This window comes from Phascolarctos cinereus, unplaced genomic scaffold, assembly GCF_003287225.1.
Source record: "Phascolarctos cinereus isolate Bilbo 61053 unplaced genomic scaffold, phaCin_HiC Scaffold_726;HRSCAF=1367, whole genome shotgun sequence".
NCBI classification, from domain to species: Eukaryota; Metazoa; Chordata; class Mammalia; order Diprotodontia; family Phascolarctidae; genus Phascolarctos; species Phascolarctos cinereus.
The window spans coordinates 173758087-173778261 of NW_027556098.1; the positions used below are offsets into that span (position 1 = coordinate 173758087).

Consider the following 20175-nt stretch of genomic DNA (forward strand, 5'->3'; position numbering starts at 1 on the left):
GAGGTAGTCTCAGAGGGAAGACAGTAAGATTAAATGGCACTGGGAAAGGCTTCTTGCAGAAGATGTAACTTTAGCTGAGACTTGAAGAAAGCTTGGAGGTAGAGAGGAGAAAGGAGAACATTCCAAATATGAGAGATAGCTAGTAAAAGTGCACAGAGTGAGAACTGGATTATTGTGTGGGAGGAATAGGGAAGAGGCCAATGTCACTGATCAAAGAGTATGTGGAGGGGGGTAAAGTGTAAGAAGACTGGAAAAGTAGGAAGGGCCAGTTAAAAGCCAGAGGATTTTATATTTGATCCTGGATGTAATTGAGAGCCACTGGAGTTTTTTGAGTAAGGTGGTGACAGGGTCGGACCTATACTTTAAAATCACTTTGCTGGTAGAGTGAAGGATGGCTGGAGTAGTGAAAGAGTTGCAATTGGGAGACCAACCTGAAAGCTATTGAAAAAGTCAGAGTGAGATAGTGAGGGCTCATAGTACCAAGGTAACAACTTTATGGAGGGGAAGGCGTAGTTTGTATAAAAGAAATGTTGTGAAGGTAGAATCTAATAGTCTTGGTGATATCAAAAATAAAAGATCTCAACCAAAAAAAAATTTTTTTTTATTAAAACTTGAGAGAACTTAAACTTTTTTTTATTGATATCCCTAGTGCCTGGCACTTAATAGACCAGTAATTAATGTGTATTTATTGATTGCTGTCTTTTGTTTTAAACCTCACTTTATTTCTACTATATCCATATTCCCTGGTGTACCCTATGAGCCATCTCTTAAAAAATAATTTTTTTAAAAAAGAAAGAGTAAAAGCAGTTCAGTAGAACCAACCAACACTGTCTGGCAGTGTGTGAAGTATTCCACAGAGAACTTATTTCCAAAAAACAGATTTTTCTTTTTCTTGTTCATTAAGTTGCAAAACAAGTATAGTAGCTAGTTTTCTTTTTTGTGGTCATTTTAACTTCATCTTCTTTATTACTAACTACAATAGGAAAAAAAAAGCACTGGACTGAATGTAGGTGAGTATTTTCATTATGATTCTATCATTAAATAACCATGTATACTAAATATCTTTGGATCTTTGATTTTTTTTTCCTTAGCAAGAATGATCCATCCCTGAGGATGCTGAGAAAATAAACTCCTTTTTTTAAATGACATTAATATAAATTGAAGGCTAGCATATTTGAAAACAGTTTTCTCTTTAGGTGGTTGTGTTTCAATATGTTTCATTCTAGTTAAGTTGAAATAACTATAGTTATGCTTGTATCCCTGACAGGTGCTGTTGGCAGCAGCCGTCTGCACAAAAGCAGGGAAAGCTATAGTCTCTCGACAGTTTGTGGAAATGACCCGGACTCGAATTGAAGGGTTGCTAGCAGCTTTCCCCAAGCTTATGAACACTGGAAAGCAACACACATTTGTTGAGACAGAAAGTGTAAGATACGTCTATCAACCTATGGAGAAGCTGTACATGGTTCTGATCACCACCAAAAATAGTAACATCCTGGAGGACTTGGAGACCCTACGACTCTTCTCTAGAGTGGTAAAATTCTCTCTGTAGTATCAGATTTGGTTTTTTACTTGTCTTTCTCTCTTTGTGAGAGCTCATGCTTCCTAAAAAGAATCTGAGGGGTGGGAAAAGCAATACAACATGCCTTTATTTGAACAGATTGATATTTAAAACAAACTGGCCAATGTGCTGATGTCTATCAGATATTGCTCAGAATGGAGAAATTTATTCTTATGTTGGAGAGAACTTGTATGAACTCATCCCTAAAGTAAAAACACAGCTGTAAAAAATATTTGCTTATGTCTTTGCAATATGTGGTTCTGTAGCATTTTTAATAGAACTTTATCTTCTGCCAGGAAAATTTATGTAACCAGAGAAATTCCAAGAAATGCTTTTAAACAAAACTTAGTAAGGATAATACTTTATTTCATAATTTTGCCAAATTGAAGTTCATATATATATATATATATATATGTATATATATATAAAGTCTGAATAAATGACTTAGCTATTATGTGTGTCTCGCAGTTATTATTTAGTGGTATATGTTTGGATAACAAGTTCTAAAACTCACTGGGTTTGTTGTTGTTTTGCTTATGCAAGAGCCACAAGCAATGCCTTGTGACAATAAGAATTAACTTCTCAGAAGGAAAAACTGGCAAAAGAGATGAGAAGGGTTCAGATTGGGGACATTCTCAAGCCTAGTAGAGTTGGCTGTGTTTCTGAGGATGACTTGGGAAGATAGCTCCTGATTAAGTTCTTAATATCTTCTTCCTTTATCACTACCATCAACGACCAGATCCCTGAATATTGCCGAGCCTTAGAAGAAAATGAGATATCTGAGCACTGCTTTGACCTGATTTTTGCCTTTGATGAAATTGTTGCCCTGGGTTACCGAGAGAATGTTAACCTGGCGCAAATCCGGACTTTCACGGAAATGGACTCTCATGAGGAGAAGGTGTTCCGAGCAGTTCGAGAGGTAAATTAGTGCTTTGAGACTTTGTGAATCTGAAGTGTTTGATCTGTCTTCTAGATTTTTCCAGTGACCTCTCTGGTTTTCCCTTTTCCTTTGTACCATTGATTGCTTCTGCATACTATTCTCTCAATGCTGGATCCGTATGTGCCTCTTTTTTGCAGACTCAGGAGCGTGAGGCCAAGGCGGAGATGAGGCGTAAAGCAAAGGAGTTACAGCAGGCCCGAAGAGATGCTGAGAGACAGGGCAAAAAAGCACCAGGCTTTGGGGGATTTGGGAGCTCAGCAGTTTCTGGTGGCAGCACAGCTGCCATGATCACAGAGACTATCATTGAAACAGAAAAAACAAAAGTGGCACCTGCACCAGCCAGGTATAAGTCTGGAGTGGGACCAGCAGCCCTAGAAAGCCAAATGAAGACTCTATGCGTATATCTTTTATGCTTGTACCTGGGTAATTATAAAGAATGACATGATGGAATAATATGAAGCATAAAGTTTGACCACATAATATGGGGGTGAGGGAGAAATATTATTGTTTCTCCTTTTGTGTAAGTGTTCCTTTGATAAGTTAATGTCCATCTATCTCCATTTCTGGAATAGTTGCTTTGGGGATATGTTTAACTACTGATGCTCCCTGTGGACAACTCTGTGTAGAAATTTGATCATCAGTGCACATATAGCTATCTCCATGGGCCTTTGGATCTTGGAAACACATTATTCATAATAACTTTGATAATTGGTTTCATTAAGGATGTTCTGTAAATTTAAGAATGTCTATTTAGATAGTAAAATGAATAACTAATAAATATACACATAATACTTTAAAGTTGGCAAAGCCCTTTTTCATACAAGCTTCACAACAATCCTATGAGGGATAAATACTACACATATTGTTCCTATTTTGCAGATTGGAAAATTAAGGCTCAGTAGAAGGCTAGTGATTATGATCACATAGGTAGTAAGGGTCAGAATTAAGATTTAAACTGAGCCTGTTTAACTGAATCCAGTACATTAGCCACTATACGAGAAAACTTAGGTATCTCTTAAAGCCAGTCTTCAAGTCTTGGGCATTCACCCCAACAAGGGCTTCTGAGAAGATTAGTGATAATTAAGTTACTGATCCAATAGCAAAAAAAAAATAAGCATTTATATAGAACCTACCATGTGCCAGGCACTTTGCTAAACACTTTACAGATATCTCATTTGATCTTCACAACATCCTTACAAGGTAGATCCCTGTTTTATAGTTGAGGAAATTGAGGCAAACACAGATTAAGTGACTTGCTCAGCATCACACAACCAGTGTCTGAGATCAGATTTGAACTCAGGTCTTCTTGAGTCCTGCTCTAGTACTCTGTGCACTGTACCACCAGCTACCTCTAAAGTACTTGCTTAACAGTTCTGTGTCCTAATCCTCAGTTGTGCTGCTAGTTAACAGTTTGATTTAGCCTCTTTGGGCCTCCGTTTCTTTTTCTATAAAAATTGAGCAAGATCAGGGCAGCTAGGTGGTGCAGTGGATAGAGCATTGGCCCTGGAGTCAGGAGGACCTGAGTTCAAATCCAGTCTCAAGACGCTTGATATTAGCTGTGTAACCCTAGGCAAGTCACTTAACCCCAGTTGCCTCACCAAAAAAAAAATTGGACAAGATCACTAAGGTCCTATTTTGTCGGTCTGTGTAGTAAATTTTTTTTAAGGCAGCTAATATCTCACCATTCATCCTTCCTTTTAGGCCTTCAGGTCCAAGCAAGGCTTTGAAACTTGGTGCCAAAGGCAAAGAAGTAGACAATTTTGTGGACAAACTGAAATCTGAAGGTGAAACCATTATGTCCTCCAATGCAGGCAAGCGTACCTCTGAAGCAGCCAAAGTGCTCACTCCACCTATTAACATGGAAAGGTAGGAATTTACCTCTGCATTATGAGCATACCAAATAACTAATGTAGCTCTCCTTTCTTTAAGCATTTGTAAATTCTTTTGTTTGTTCTTAACTTTTTTTAAAAAAGAAAGATTTATTTAAAGTTGATGTTAATAAAAGTAGATACTAATATACAGGAAAATATCTTAAAACGTCATGGAGAGGAAAACTTCTGCCTACCGTGTTTCTTCCCATGAATATGCCCATCCTAGTGATTTTGAATCCCCAGTTGTCAACGTTCAAACCCCATTCTCTATCCCTCCTGCCTGCTTCCTTATTGTCATTCCCCTCAACCCAACCACCCCAGTTACTCATCCTTTCCATTGTGTTCTCTGGAATGCTTGCTTCATAGGTAATAAACCTGTGTTCATCTTAAAGCTTTTCCTTTCTTGCTCCTTCTATCATCTGGCTTTCATTGAGACCTGGTTCCCTCCTATTGATATAACCTACTTGGCCACCCTTTCCAACACTAGTTGCACTTTCACTCATTTCTGGTTCTCTGATTGAGATTGGGGAGTTAGATTACTTCTTTCTCCCTCTTGCCACTTCCAGACTCACATTCTACCACCATCACTTAGTGTTCTTTTCTTTGAGATTCATTCAATCTTTATCTGCTGTGTAGTCAAAAATCTAGTAGCCATTGTCTGTTGACATCCAGAACACTCCCCTTCTTTCCTCAATGAATTCACTGCCTGACTCATCGTCTTTCTGTCCTCCCCAACATCTCCCTTAATATTAGAGGACTTCAGCATCTGTACTGCTACTTCTCAAGCACCCTAACACTCTAGTTCCTCAACGTACTCATTTCACATGACCTACTCCTCTACCTTAGCTAAGTTATGTATAGAGATAATCTTAGCATCACCCACAGATTTTCTGTTTCTATGCCTATGAACTCTGAAATTCCACGATCTGTTCATACTCTGTTGTCGTTCCACTTCTTCCTTAACTCTGTAAGCCCTGATCCTGTTCTGTTCTTTGTCCTCATCATGACCTCCTGTCTCTCAGTCCCTCACTTCTTTCCTTTGTCATCACCCGCATACTGGCTATATTCTCTTTTCTGTTTTGGCCCTTTGATGAACTAGTTCAGTTTTACACTGCCCTCTTGAGTCTTTTGCCTTTTTTATCCTATTGTCTGATCTTGGCATATTGAGCCTAAGCTTTGGATTACTCCTACCTTCTGCTGTCTTTACTCCTATTCATGTACTGGGAATAAAAAAAACACAAAACAGTTTTGACTGGATCCAAGTGCAAATTTATATTACATAATCTCAACTGGGCTCTTTTATACCTCTGTAATTGATTCACTATCCTACTCACCACATTAGCTATCTTGTCATATAAAGAAGTAGACCTTTTCCTTGCCAAGGCAAACCCCTCTGCTTGTACAGGTAGTCCCATTCCATCCAGTCTTCTCCAGCTTGTACAGGTAGTCCCATTCCATCCAGTCTTCTCCAGCAAATCCTCAGTTATCTTTAGTTTCTCCCTGTACACTTGCTATCTGCAAAAATGGCCATGTCTCATCCTCAAAAAATCCTCATGAACTATCTCTGCTATCATCCCATAGTTTTCCTCTCTTTTGTGACTAAATTCCTTGAGAAAGTTGTCTGCAATTGATAACTCCACTTCCTTTTCTCTCACTCTCTTCTTAACTTTTTATGGTCTGGCTTCCTCACCATTCAACTAAAATTTGCTCTCTCCATGTTACTAATGATCTCTTAATTGCCAAATCTAATGAGCAAATTTCTAAGTCCTCGTCCTTTTTGACCTGTCTTGTATAACACTGTTGATAACCCTCTTGATATTTTCTTCACTCCAGATTTTTGTGACAATGCATTCTCCTGATTCTCCTACCTATCTGACTGTTCCTTCTCAGTCTCCTTTGCTGGATTTTTATGCTTGCTGATTCTGGCCTATCCCCCAAGGTTCTGTTCTGGACCTTCTTCTCTTTTCCTTCTGTACCTTTCACTTGGTGATTTCTTCAGCTTCCATGGATTTAGTTATTTCTGTGCTGATGGTTTTTAAATATACTTATCTGGTCCTAACCTGTCTCCTGACTTGTCATTTCATATCTCCAGCTACCTACTGTACATCTCAAACTGGATGTCCCTTAGACATCATAAAATCAGTTATGTCTAAAACTGAACTCATTATCTTTCCTCCCAAATTCTTCACTTTGCCTATTACTCTTAAGAGGACCACCATCTTTCCACCACCCAGGCTTTCAAAGTAGGTGTTATTCTTGACTCCTCGCTTTCTCTGACTCCTCTATCCAATCTGTTCCCAAGGCCTGTTGATTTCACCTTTGCATCTCTCAGATATTCTCTCTTCTGTGACACTGCCACCACCCTGGTACAAACCCTCATAACTTTACCCCTGAATTATTGCATTAGCTTTCTATTTGATCCCTCTACCTCAAGTCTCTCTGTATGCCATTCCATCCTCCACTCAGCTGTCATTGATCTGCCTAAAGCACAGGTCTGACCATAGCACTCCTCCCATCAGGATCAAATATAAAATCATCTGCTTGACATTCACAGCCTTTCACGACCTGGCCTCCTCCTACCTTTCCCAGCCTTCTTCATCCCTAGGTATTTTGCCATCCAGTGCCACTGGCCTTCTTGCTATCCTCCCTACAAGACATTTCATCTTCTAAGTACACTTTTGCTCACTGTTCCCCATACCTAGGATTCCCTCTCTCCTCCTGTCTGCCTTCCCTGGCTTCCTTCAAGTCCCAGCTAAAATTGCACTTTCTACAAGAATCCTTTCCTGGTCCCCCTTAATGCTAGTGCCTTCACTCTGTTGGTTATCGTTGTATACCTTGTTTGTGTATATAGTTGTTTATATGTTGTCTTTCTCAGTAGACTTTGAGCTCCTTGAGAGCAGGGGCTGTTTTTTGGTTATTTTTAGTTGTTTGTTTGTTTTCCTTTCTTTGTATCCCTGTCACTTAGCACCATACCTTGCACATTGTAGGAGCTTAATATGTACTTGTTGACTAACAGACTGCCTTTTCTCAACTCTTTATTGCCTAAGTTGATTTCAGATATTTATTTCCTTGGCAAATATGTGGAGTGTCTAGTGTGCTATCTCTCAGAGTGGTCCTGACTAGGTGAACTAGAGCTGTAAATGTGCATTGGTGTTGTCTTTCCCACTCTTCTAAATTAAACTGGAAAAAACTCAATATTTCTTCCAGAGCTTATAAATATTTTATAAACATGAATATGTTCTTTCTTTCTAAATATTTACACCCTGGGGAAGTGTTCATTCTAGTCTGTTCCTAGCTCTGGGCATTAATATTGGTTGGAAAAAATGTATAAGTAAGTAGCAGTTATGAAGCAAGTCTACATATTCACAGCTCAGATTTCTTGTGTTGAAGCCCAGAGCCTTCTACTGTTGCTAGTGGTTTTGAGGTCAAGTGAAAGATGAGGCTGGAAGAACAGTTCTATTAGGTTTGTATAAAGGGGGCATATTCACTCCCTTTGTGTTCTGTGTGAAATAGAACAGTGTTGCATCATTTTATTAGGAATGGCAGGTTAACTGACCCACTGTAGATTTCGTGAAGCAGAAATGTCTCTGAAATATACCTAGTAGATTGCTAAGGCTTGAACGTTATAAGAAACTGAGTTTGGACTGAGGGAGATAGTTGGAGCTCTAACCTACCCATTAAAAAATAAGCACCTACTATAAAATGTACTGTGGTGGGTACTGAGAATGCAAAGAGCTATGTGTCTGTAAATGTACATGTGTATATTTATGACAACATTCTTTCAAAGAGTTTGCAGACTTATAGGAAGGAAAGACATGTACACAAATAACTGTGATGAGTGGAGTTAAAGCAATGCAAAGGAGAGGTTCAGGCAAAGTGCTATAAAATGTTTGAGAAGAAAGAAATATTTTTGCCCAAGGGTTGGAGTATCAGTAAGTACTTCATGGAGGACTGGGTACCTAAGTTGTTCTTTGATAGCAAGGAGGGCTTTAAATAGATGGAATTTGTGGGTAGGGGGAGCCTGTCAGGGACAGTGTGAGCCAAAGGCATTGAGGTAAGACCGGGGAGGATGGAAATGGGGTAGGGGATGGGGGTGATGAATAACGAGTAGGTGAGGGGCAATAATATGAGTTAAGGCAGGAAAGATGGATTGAAGCCAGATTTAAAGGGCCTTGAATGCCAGGTTAGATCAGTAGTTTATTCATTAGGCAATGGGGAAACCAGTGGAGGTTTTTTAGTAAAAGCGTAATATCCGATTGGTGTGTTCTGGCACCTTTGTGAAGATGGTTTGAAGACAGGGGAATAAATTAGAATCACTAATTTGTTAGGCTATCTGGAAAAGACTTTGGCACTTGGTGGTTGTGCAGAAAACAGTAGCTGAGTTCCTGTGAATATAAAGTGTGCTATCATAGAAGTTGGTCCTGATACCAGACACTTGTTTTTAAGAGGACAAGGAAAGTCAGATTGGAGTCAATTCTTAAATCTTCCTTATAAGTCAAGTGAGGTCAAAGTAACAATAAAAACAGGCCTCACATAATGCTGGCCAGAGTAGTAGCACCTTTAAAAAAGTTTTGTCAGTGGTGAATTTAACATTGAACAATACTTAATTTTCCTTTTCCAACCTGAGTAAGTGACTTTCTTACACCTGCAGTGTGCATATGAAGATTGAAGAAAAAATTACACTGACCTGTGGACGAGATGGAGGCTTGCAGAACATGGAGCTACATGGCATGATCATGCTAAGGATCTCAGATGACAAATTTGGTCGTATTCGTCTGCATGTGGAAAATGAAGATAAGAAGGGAGTACAGCTACAAGTAAGTAGAGGCAGAGGGCCTGGAAAACCTTGAGGGGTTTCATCAAACTAGAATAGCTATTAAGGACTAGGTATTATAAAAAGGCTTGAAATCTATTGTATGGTTGCAAAATATGGCAACTTAAGATAATGGCAGACATATTATCTTTTGACATGGTTCAGAAAGAGCAAGATTATTCATATCACTGACTGAGTGATAATATGCACCAAATTTATTAAATTTCATGGTTTCATAGTAGTAATTTTCATTCCCCTTGGTGCTCTATCACTTTAAAAAAAAGCAACAAAAAAACTTTGTGACAATCTTTTGATTTCCCACTACCCATCACAAGTGAAAAATCTTTCTTTTTTTTTTTAAATTTATTTTGATTTATCAACAATCACTTCCATATGCTTTTGAGTTGAAAATTTTTCTCCCGCTTCCTCCCCCCCACCCTCCCCAAGACGGCGCACAATATAATATAGGCTTTATATTTACATACCCATTAAACGTATTTTCACATTAGTGAAGTTGTAAGTAAAAATTAAAACCAATAGGAGGAACCATCAGAAAGATGAAACAAAACTCAACAGAAGGTAAAAATAAGTGATAGCAATTCGACTTCCATAGTTCTTTCTTTGGATGTGGACAGCATTTTCCATCCCAAGGCCTCTGGAGATGTCTTAGATCCTCGTAATGCTGAGAAGGGTTCAGTTTAACAATCTTAGTCATTGCATAACGTGGCTGTTATTGTGTACAAAGTCCTCTTGGTTCTGCTCACTTCACTCAGCATCAGACCATATAAGTCTTTCCAGGTTTTTCTGAAGTCAGCCTGTTCATCATTTCTTATAGCACAATAGTATTCCATTACATTCATATACCACAACTTGCTCAGCCATTCCCCAATTGATGGGCATCCTCTCAATTTCCAATTCTTTGCCACCACAAAAAGAGCTGCTATGAATATTTTTGTACATGTGGGTCCTTTTCCCATTTGTTTGATCTCTTTGGGATATAGCCCTAGAAGTGCTATTGCTGGATCAAAGGGTATGCACATTTTTGTAGCCCTTTGGGCATAGTTCCAAATTGTTCTCCAAAATGGTTGGATCATTTCACAACTCCACCAACAATGTATTAGTGTTCCAATTTTCCCACATCTTCTCCAACATTTATCATTTTCCTGTTTTGTCATGTTGGCCAATCTGATAGGTGTGATGTGGTACCTCAGAGTTGTTTTGATTTGCATTTCTCTAATCAATAATGATTTAGAGCATTTTTTCATATGACTATAGATGGCTTTAATTTCTTCATCTGAGAACTGTCTGTTCATATCCTTTGACCATTTATCAATTGGGGAATGGTGTGTGTTCTTATAAATTTGTCTTAATTCTCTATATATTTTAGAAATGAGGCCTTTATCAGAGAGACTGGTTGTAAAAATTCTTTCCCAATTTTCTACCTTCCTTCTAATCTTAGTTGCATTGGCTTTGTTTGTGCAAAAACTTTTCAATTTAATGTAATCAAAATTATCCATTTTGCTTTTCATAATGTTCTCTATCTCCTGTTTGGTCATGAATTCTTCTGTTCTCCATAGATCTGATAGGTAAACTATTCCTTGTTCTCCCAGTTTACTTATGGTATCAGCCTTTATATCTAAGTCTGAACCCATTTTGACTTTATTTTGGTATATGGTGTGAGATTTGGGTCTATGCCTAGTTTCTGCCATACTCTTTTCCAGTTTTCCCAGCAGTTTTTTTCAAAGAGTGGGTTCTTATCCCAGAAGCTGGGGTCTTTGGGTTTATCAAATAATAGATTACTATAGTCATTGACTACTGTGTCTTGCATATTTAACCTATTCCACTGATCCACCTCCCTATTTCTTAGCCAGTACCAAGCAGTTTTGATGATTGCTGCTTTATAATACAATTTAAGATCTGGAATTGCTAGGCCACCTTCCCCTGCATTTCTTTTCATTAGTTCCTTTGATATTCTGGACCTTTTGTTTTTCCAAATGAATCTTGTTATTATTTTTTCTAACTCTATAAAATAATTTTTGGTAGTTTGATTGGTATGGCACTGAATAAGTAAATTAGCTTAGGTAGGATTGTCATTTTTATTATATTAGCTCAGCCTACTCCTGAGCAACTGATGTTTTTCCAATTATTTAGATCTGATTTTATTTGTGTGAAAAGTGTTTCGTAATTGTGTTCATAGAGTTCCTGGGTTTTTAGGAGGTAGACTCCTAAATATTTTATAATGTCTACAGTAAGTTTAAATGGGATTTCTCTTTCTATCTCTTGCTGTTGGGCTTTGTTGGTAATATATAGAAATGCTGATGATTTATGTGGGTTTATTTTATAGCCTGCAACTTTGCTAAAGTTGTTTATTATTTCAAGTAGTTTTTTATTTGATTCTCTAGGATTCTCTAAGTATATCATCATGTCATCTGCAAAGAGTGATGGCTTTGTTTCTTCTTTGCCTATTCTAATGCCTTCAATTTTTTTTTCTTCTCTCATTGCTAAAGCTAAGGTTTCCAGTACAATATTGAATAACAGTGGTGATAATGGACATCCTTGTTTCACCCCCGATCTTATTGGAAATGCTTCTAGCCTGTCCCCATTACATATAATGCTTGCTGAAGGTTTTAGATATATGCTATTTATTATTTTAAGGAAGACTCCATTTATACCTATGCTTTCTAGTGTTTTTAATAGGAATGGGTGTTGTATTTTATCAAAAGCTGAAAAATCTCTTTCTTAAAGATGGCATCATTAATAAATAATTGAGAGAGAGAGAGTGTGTGTGTGTGTGTGTGTGTGTGTGTGTAATAAAGGGTAGGTATAGGGATTCAAGGCTTCTGGAAGTAATAACTACTTCTTAAAGATAAAAGCTTCTCTGGCTACAAAATGTATATAGCACCATAATGAGATGAGCTCAAATCTTGCTCAGCTTGCTCAGTAGGCTTGGTATTTCTATGTATCCTCTAGAGTTTAAGTCCATCCAACCGAGTTCTCTGATATGACAAAAATCCCCTCTAGTCATTACTGTAACCTTGCTCTCCACAGAGCTTTCGGGTGATTTAGAAATTTTGTTTTGTCTTTTCCTTCCATCTGCTGCCTCTTTATAAAAGGCCAAAATTAACATCTAGCCCCACTGTGAAGTAGTTCCCTATAAATGTGTTTGGAAAGGTGGTGATAGTCTTTACTTTTTTACACGAAAATTTTTTCCATAAACCTAATAGCATTTTAGAAGTTGGGCTTTCCCATAGAGAGAAATAGGAATTAGAATTAATATTTAAGTATCCTATAGGTTTGTGAGAGAAATCTCTTCCTAGGATTTGTCATTAGTTCTTTTCTTAGGTATTTCTCTTCCCTCAGTTAAAGCTTTGGACTTCATAAGACCAGAACGGAACACTTTGTGTCTTGTCTTATCTGAATTTAAGTTAATGCTGTCCTTCTCTCTGTCATATCAGACCCACCCAAATGTGGACAAAAAACTCTTTACTGCAGAATCTCTAATTGGCTTGAAGAACCCTGAGAAGTCATTCCCAGTCAACAGTGATGTTGGAGTGCTGAAGTGGAGGCTACAGACCACAGAGGAATCTTTCATTCCATTGACAAGTAAGTGCCTTTGGTCTGTGCCATTGGGCTAAACTCTGCATTTTGAGAGGACTGCTAGTAGTGCTGGCTCTTTCAGCAACAAATTGAACTGTTCTCAGAGCTAAAATAAAACTTATCTCTGTGGCAATTTTTTCAGTAGCTTTAGCTTAAAGTGGCCATCTCTATTATTGTTACTTTTGCAGTGGGTGTTTGAGGATCATAGCAATCAGTTACCTCTGATTTGCTGTCCTATCATCTTGAAACATGTTGTAAGTAGAAAGATCATTAATTCGGATTTAAGAGTCAGCTCTGCTGGTTATTAGCCAAGTGACTTCAGGCAAGTCACTACCTCTGTGAGCTTCAGTTTCTCATTTCTAAAATGAGGGAGTATCATACTAGCTGTGTGACCCTGGGCAAGTCACTTAACCCCAATTGCCTAAAAATAATAATAATAATAATAATAATAATAATAATAATAAAATGAGGGGGTAGGACTTGGTGATTTCTGAGGTCCCATCCAGCTCTGACTTCTGTGATTCTCTTAATACCTCAGTGTTGCTGCCTTTGTTTTTGTGCCCTTAGTTAACTGCTGGCCCTCTGAGAGTGGAAACGGCTGTGATGTCAACATAGAATATGAGCTGCAAGACGAGAACTTGGAACTGAATGATGTAGTCATCACCATCCCACTCCCGTACGTGGAATCACTTTCCCTAGGCTTATCTGATAGATCTAAGCTTTGATAATACCTCTGGGACCTCACTTGACCTTGTCTGCCTTCTAGGAACCTTGGAAAGTTGGTCTTTTTAAGGGATGGGCCAGTTAATTTTCCAAAGCAGTTTTCTGATTTAGATCCTAATCTTTCCATGTAATAAGAGATTCTTCTAGAAGAAGGAACCACTTTTAGCCAAACTTTTTCATGTTCCATTTCATAAGTCCCAAAGAAATTAGCAATTTCTCACAATGTCAGTCAGTAAGCATTTATTAAGCACCTGTTACATGCCAGGCACAGTGCTAAGCACTGGGAATACAAAGAAAGGCAGAAAACAGTCCCTACTCTTTAGGAGCTCACAGCCTATTGGGGGAGACAACCTGCAAATAGCTATGTGCAGACAAGCTACTTACAGGGTAGAGGAAATGATCAGCAGAGGGAAGATGCTAGAATTAAGAGGAACCAAGAAAGGCTTCTTGTAAAAGATGGGATTTTAGCTGAGACTTGAAGGGAGCCATGAGGCAGACTTGAGTAGGGAGAGCTTGTTTCTTCCACACATTGCTCACTACCCACTAGTGTGTTAGTTATGGATGGGGCTGGATTTTCAGAGGCACCCATATACACCAATGATTTTTTTTGGAGTTGTCATAAACTAAGCTCTTTGGGCAATGAGCCTCTCATTTCTCCATATAAAAGATGTTTCCTAGTCTTGTGCACACAGCAATCACGTTCAGAAAATTCCTAGTAAACAGTGTATTTGTCAATATTCCCAGAGTAATCTCCTTGAAACATTTTCTACTATAAGATTATATTCTAGCTAGGTGGCACAGTGGATAGAGCGTTGGGCATGGAGTCAAGAAGACTCGAATTCAAATTCAGCCTTGGATACTTACTGTCTCTGGGACCTTGGGAAAGTCAGTCAACCTTCATCTTCTTCAGTTTCTTCAACTGTAAAATAGAGTTTATATACCTCCCAAGGTTGTAGTGATGGTAAAATGAAGCAGTAGGGCTGTTCACAGTGTCAGGTACACAGTAGGTGCTTAATAAATGCTTGCCCCCCTTCTCCCTACATCATCTCTACTTGATGTAGGGATTTTTCCTTACCTACCAAATTTGTGACTGAGTTCTGAGAAAGAGTTCTTTCTGACATTACTCACTGTGGTATGGGGTCTGTGATAATTAAGTGGGAGAAAATATTAATTTAATTTGTAACTTTACATCGAATTCCTGCATGGAAATTATTTCAGGCCTTTACATAGTACACCCATCTTTATCAATCCGGCCCTTTAAATCTGCATTCAAAAAGTATGCATTGTACTTTCCCCAAACTCATCACCAGAGTCTCTTTGGTAATGGAGTTATAGAGTAATCACCTTAGTATCTATAGCCTATTTACCATTTGCTTTGTAACAATAGATGGCTGCCTTGCACTATTATAGAGCTTGGACTTGGGTGACAGGTGGGTTTTTGTTTGTCAAGATTTATTTTACTGGACTATTTTTAGGATGCCACAATTTTTAAGCTTTACCATCTACCCTGTAATTGTGGTTTTGGTGGTTTCCTGTGTCTTCACTCAGTTTTGAGATATTCTCCATAAGAGACCCTTATACAACCCACTATACCCTGTCCTTTACCATTGCTAATGTCAGAAATGGCCAAAATCAGATTTGGGGATGTAGAGAACGGTAGTAAATAGAATTAGGACCATAAAATAGAGAAGAGCCTTTAGTCTTTTATATCACCTTTATAGAATTTTCTTTGTCTCCTTTATTTACTTTGTCCCCAACACAAGCATAAAATGTTACTTGGTGAATTAAAGGAAGGTAAATTTAGAATGTGTGGGAGTGGATGACATTGCTTGTTAACTTCATGCATAGTGAAAAATATACCCTAACTGGCCCTGGTAGTAGTTCTCTTGTAAACTAAGGGTAACTAGAGATCTTTCTTTTCCTCATCATGATTCATTTTTTCCCTTAGACACTTTGCCCAAGAGTTCTTTCACTGTCAAGTTAAATGCTGACCTACTGGATTGAAGTCCAGCTTCTAATCTTAGGCTTATAAATACAGCCAGGGACCCACGGTCTATAAGACCTAAAATCAACAACCTCTGCTCTAAATAATTAAAGATTTGGATCTGAAAAGTTTTCCTGTGCCAATTTGCTTTTTCCCAATGACACCTGAAAGAATATCTGCACCAGAATTAAAATTTCTTCTTAATTCTGCAGCTCAAGATTAAATAAGGGATACAGGGTTTTCAGAGACTTATGTCTTGATTTAGAGAGAATATACTTCTTATGGCCTGAGTGAGAGACAGGAGCAACCCACAGATATGCATGCTAAATGCCTACTGTTCCCAGTAAAGTAAAAGTGTCCCAAAATGAGGGTGCCAGGCATCTGGCCCCTGTCCTCATTTGGAACCTTGTTTTTCAAGGGCTGTGTAAAAAATTGAATTTGATCTAGTTTGGAGTTAGTCATCCTTATCAAGTTCCTTTTGTGTTTGGCCAGCTGAGCTGATTTTGTATGTGTGTTGCCTGTGACAGGTCTGGAGTTGGTGCCCCTGTAATTGGTGAGATTGATGGTGAATATCGCCATGACAGTCGACGCAACACTTTGGAATGGTGCCTGCCAGTGATTGATGCCAAAAACAAGAGTGGCAGCCTAGAATTCAGCATTGCTGGGCAGCCTAATGACTTCTTTCCTGTGCAAGTCTCCTTCATCTCCAAAAAGAACTATTGCAACATACAGGTAGGGGTTTACAGCTCAAGCGGTGGGGTAGATGGCAGCATAGTTTCAGGAACAGGACAGGAGTCTCAGAAAAGCTGGTGATATCTATAAACCCCATCACTGACTCACTGTGTGACCTTAGGCAAGTCTTTCACCCTCTCTCTTCCTCCCCCTTCCCCCAATAGTAACTGAGTTGAGGATAAATTAAATGATCCATGTGAAATGTGTAGCAATTATAGGAAAGACAATTATCTATTTGTGGCTGATTTGCTTAGTGATTACTGGCTTGGCTGCCTCCTACCACTCAACACATACATTTATACTTTTGTGTTATTTTGCCATGACTTGATGCTCAAGTAATACAAATTCATTTTAATGAATTTTTTCATTTTAGCTTAAATAGAACATAATTTGGAAAAGAGTCTTGTAAATGCCAGTGCCCAGGAGAAATGATCTTTAGGTTATCTTCTGCTTCTCTTCAGTTGATATAGGATCAACTGTAACATTAATCAGTATTTCACTCGCATGTCTCTGAGAAGTAATGATGATATGATGTGAATCTTTCCTTTAGGTCATCGTTTTAACTTACTGTTCTTTTTGTCTATGAAATTATGTCACCAACAGATCCAGTCATACTGTTGTCTTCTTCCCTTTTTTATTTTATTTTCATGGGGTTGGGGGAAGTACTGATTGTCTTGGCATTCTTTTATCTTCCAAATAGTCTCTATCTCTCTGATAAGTGGGTAGGACATTCTAGCTTTCTGTGCTGGACTCTTCCCAAGACTAGGCACTCTCTTTTCCTTGTCATTGATACAGCTTGATCTATATTAGATGTCACATAACAAAAAAGGCTGCTAGGTGGGATGCACTTTTCCTCTTTGAGACAATTAGAAGGATAGGCAACAGAATAAGGCTTTATGACTCCTCGAAAGGGACAGTTATCCCAGCTGAACCCAGGAAATAAGTTGGGTGGATCAGCCTGGTATGACATTTGCCAGGAGACCATCTGGGCAGACTGTTTGTGCTATAGCCACGTAATGATAGTGAGTTAGGGTGATGCACCTTCAGTCAGAATCATTCTTGATTCCATTTCTTTTGAGTTAGATTTAAACTATTAATCTTGTCCAATCAAAGTTGTTATGCAGTCTGTAGCCAGGGGTACAGGGGTTAGGGGTGGAATAGACTCTCTTGCACCAGCCTGATTCTAGTCTTAGTCTTTTACTTATGCTTACTTACATGAATACTGTGCTGCCTCCCTTTCTATCACCATCGTTCTTTGGAGTTCAGAATTGTTCCTCATTAATAGTTGTTCTCTTTGTGTTTAGAAGTGGCAGCATTTCAGTGATGGAAGCAGCAAATCATTTTTATGAGCTGTGGATAAGATGAAACCATAGTAGTGCTGGGGCAGTGAAAGATGTTTGTGGTAAAAATCAGAACATGTACCGCCTTTCCACAGCCGGGCTACACAGGCATTCTGGCACCTTCATCATGTGGTGGAGGTGCCACTTAACCTCTCCATCATGCTCTACATTGGTAGTTGAAGACATGAATTTCTTTAATATTCAAACCTGTATCTCAGTTGATCTTTCCTATAAGCCATCTTCTGTGTTATGCTCAAGGGATTTGATCTGGGTTGTGATGAAAATTTAATAAGCTTCTTAAAGGCTCATTTTCCCCACCCCCAATCTGTTTCTGTTTTTCTAGGTTACCAAAGTGACCCAGGTGGATGGGAATAGTCCTGTAAGGTTTTCCACGGAGACCACCTTCCTTGTGGATAAATATGAAATCCTGTAATACCAAGAGAAGGGAACCGAAAAAGAAGATTTTTAAATAAAAGAAGAAACCTACAATGGCTAAAGAGTTTTTTCCAAATCTGCAAGCCACTGGAAATCTTTTTTTCTGATAAGACGCACGATTCTGTACGCGCAAGGACCCTCACCTCATCCCCAGATCCAGGGTCTCAGAGACATTCTTTGGCAAAGAATTGACACAAGCTAAAGGGGGGGGAAAGGCTGCTGACTTACTTGGCAGATCTCACTGGCCAGCTGGAAAGCAGGCTCCCCAGAGAACGCCCCCAGTTAAACATCTTCCATGCCCCACCCCTCATTTCATTCCCTAAATGCAGTTGTGCCTCATATTTTCTTTGTTTTAAAAGGTTTTCTCTGCAGATAAAGGTTTTAATCTTTTTTTTAATCCCTTCTGCTCCTAGCCTTCTTTTTTGTCACTTCAGTCAGGCACTGGGATCTTTTTGTACATACGCACTGCATTTGTTTGTCACTCCTTGAAACAAACTGATCTGGCCAGTCCTTAATTATAGAACTTTGAAAGTGAAGGTTTTGATTTTTGTAATGGGGTTCTGGAGTGAAAACACAAAGAATGTCTTCTATCCCTGTTCCATTTCCCTTCCCCCTCCCTGCTGCCTTCTCCAGCTTCTCTGTTCTGCACACTCCCAAGATGTCCCTCCTTCAGGCCTTATCCCCAAGGATATTGCTGAGAATCTAGTTTGAAGTCAAGCATGGGAGGTAGCTGCCTTCTCTTTGGGACTAAGTGGCCCTTTCAGGTGGTCTCATGATCTTTACTTGGGAAAGAATAGGAGACCTGCTAGAATGCTGCTGTTCTTGGGGCCCCAAATTAGAGCTTATCCAGCCATAGATAGAATCATGTCTGTTGCCAGGATTCCCCTAGTTATTCCATTTGGGGCACTCTGGCTAAAGGTTTAAGTTTCATACGTTAGAGTGTTTGTGATCCATTTAAGATCCTGTCACCACCACCTTCTTCCTGGCCGTTCTGAATGTGGTGTCCTCCTCAGAATCCTAGACAAAAATAAAATGCTGTTTTTGAGACCAAATTCATTGAGTCTCAACTATCTCATTGACCTGTAACATTGAAGGGACTCCCCATTGCTATCAGGTTTTAGGTCCTTAACAAGCAGATAGAAATTTTTTTATTGTATGTCCTGGTATAGGGACTGCTTGCATAGCCCATTTTCTGCCTTGTGGCACTTTCTATTTAGATAAACACTTATTGAAAAGCCCACTTTTCCCTTTCTTCTTTTAAACTTTTTCTTCCACATAGCATCAGATGCTGGTTGATTTTCCATGCCAGTTTATGCACCAGTAAGAGAAAAACTCAGCAGCCAGCCAGGCCTGGATTTGTGTCCACTGAACTTGATAAGGCTTGGCTTCAGCAGCAAATGGCACCTCGTCCTGCAGCAGCGACTAGCAGAGGGGACAAGCAAACAACTCATGTATAGAAATACACCTGTCCCTTTGGCCAATGAAAGAGCCCTTCTCTCTCCCTTGTAGAGAGTTTGCTTGAAGCAGTTCGTATTTTTATAAGGGCCCTGGGATTGTCTTCCAAGGAAGTTCCTGGCCTTCCCCCTTCTTTTCTCTTAACTGCATCAGGGAGGAATCTTCAACTTGGTTTCCATGTGAGGGTTTTAGGGGGAGGGAGACAGGGAGAAGAAATTTGTCATGTAGTTAAGTAGGTGAGAAATACTATTAATCCAATTTTGTTTAAGAGTTGCTTGTCCATATGATTTTAAAAAGTCAGGTTTAGTTTCACAAGAACTTTTTTTTTTGAAGTTACTTTTGGGATAATATTTAAAATTAAAGAAGTTTTGTAACCCTGTAAAATAATTACATAGGGAATATAACATTCCAGTGTACACAAAGAATACAAATTCTTTAATCAAATAAAGAGTATTATAAAATCAGTTCTTTAGCACATTTACTGTCTCAGTTGTTGGGTTGTTCTGTTCCATCATTTGCTCAGAAAACTTGCTTTTGTGCTTCTGGATGCCTGAGATGAAATAAGGGAACCCCTCTTTCATTTACTTGATTTTTTTACTGGGTATTTCTCCCAGCCTATTTAAATATCAGATTGAATTGTTGAACTGCATTCCAAATGTAATACAGAAAGGGAGGTTTTATTTTTGCTTCCTTTCTATTAGCCTACATAGTTGATCATTGATACTTT

General features: G+C 38.8%; 1 protein-coding gene across 1 annotated transcript in view; it reads left to right on the top strand.

Annotated features, from left to right (window-relative positions):
* Positions 1 to 19912, top strand: part of ARCN1 (archain 1 coat protein complex I subunit delta) — a 35929-nt gene extending 16017 nt beyond the window's left edge. The window contains exons 2-10 of the mRNA XM_020984793.2: positions 1268 to 1531; positions 2298 to 2477; positions 2636 to 2841; positions 4200 to 4364; positions 9021 to 9186; positions 12638 to 12785; positions 13347 to 13455; positions 16014 to 16218; positions 17902 to 19912. Of these exons, the coding sequence (XP_020840452.1) occupies positions 1268 to 1531; positions 2298 to 2477; positions 2636 to 2841; positions 4200 to 4364; positions 9021 to 9186; positions 12638 to 12785; positions 13347 to 13455; positions 16014 to 16218; positions 17902 to 17991 (1533 nt within the window). The 3' untranslated portion in view covers positions 17992 to 19912. The remainder of the gene's footprint in view (positions 1 to 1267; positions 1532 to 2297; positions 2478 to 2635; positions 2842 to 4199; positions 4365 to 9020; positions 9187 to 12637; positions 12786 to 13346; positions 13456 to 16013; positions 16219 to 17901) is intronic.
* Positions 19913 to 20175: the final 263 nt, after the last annotated feature.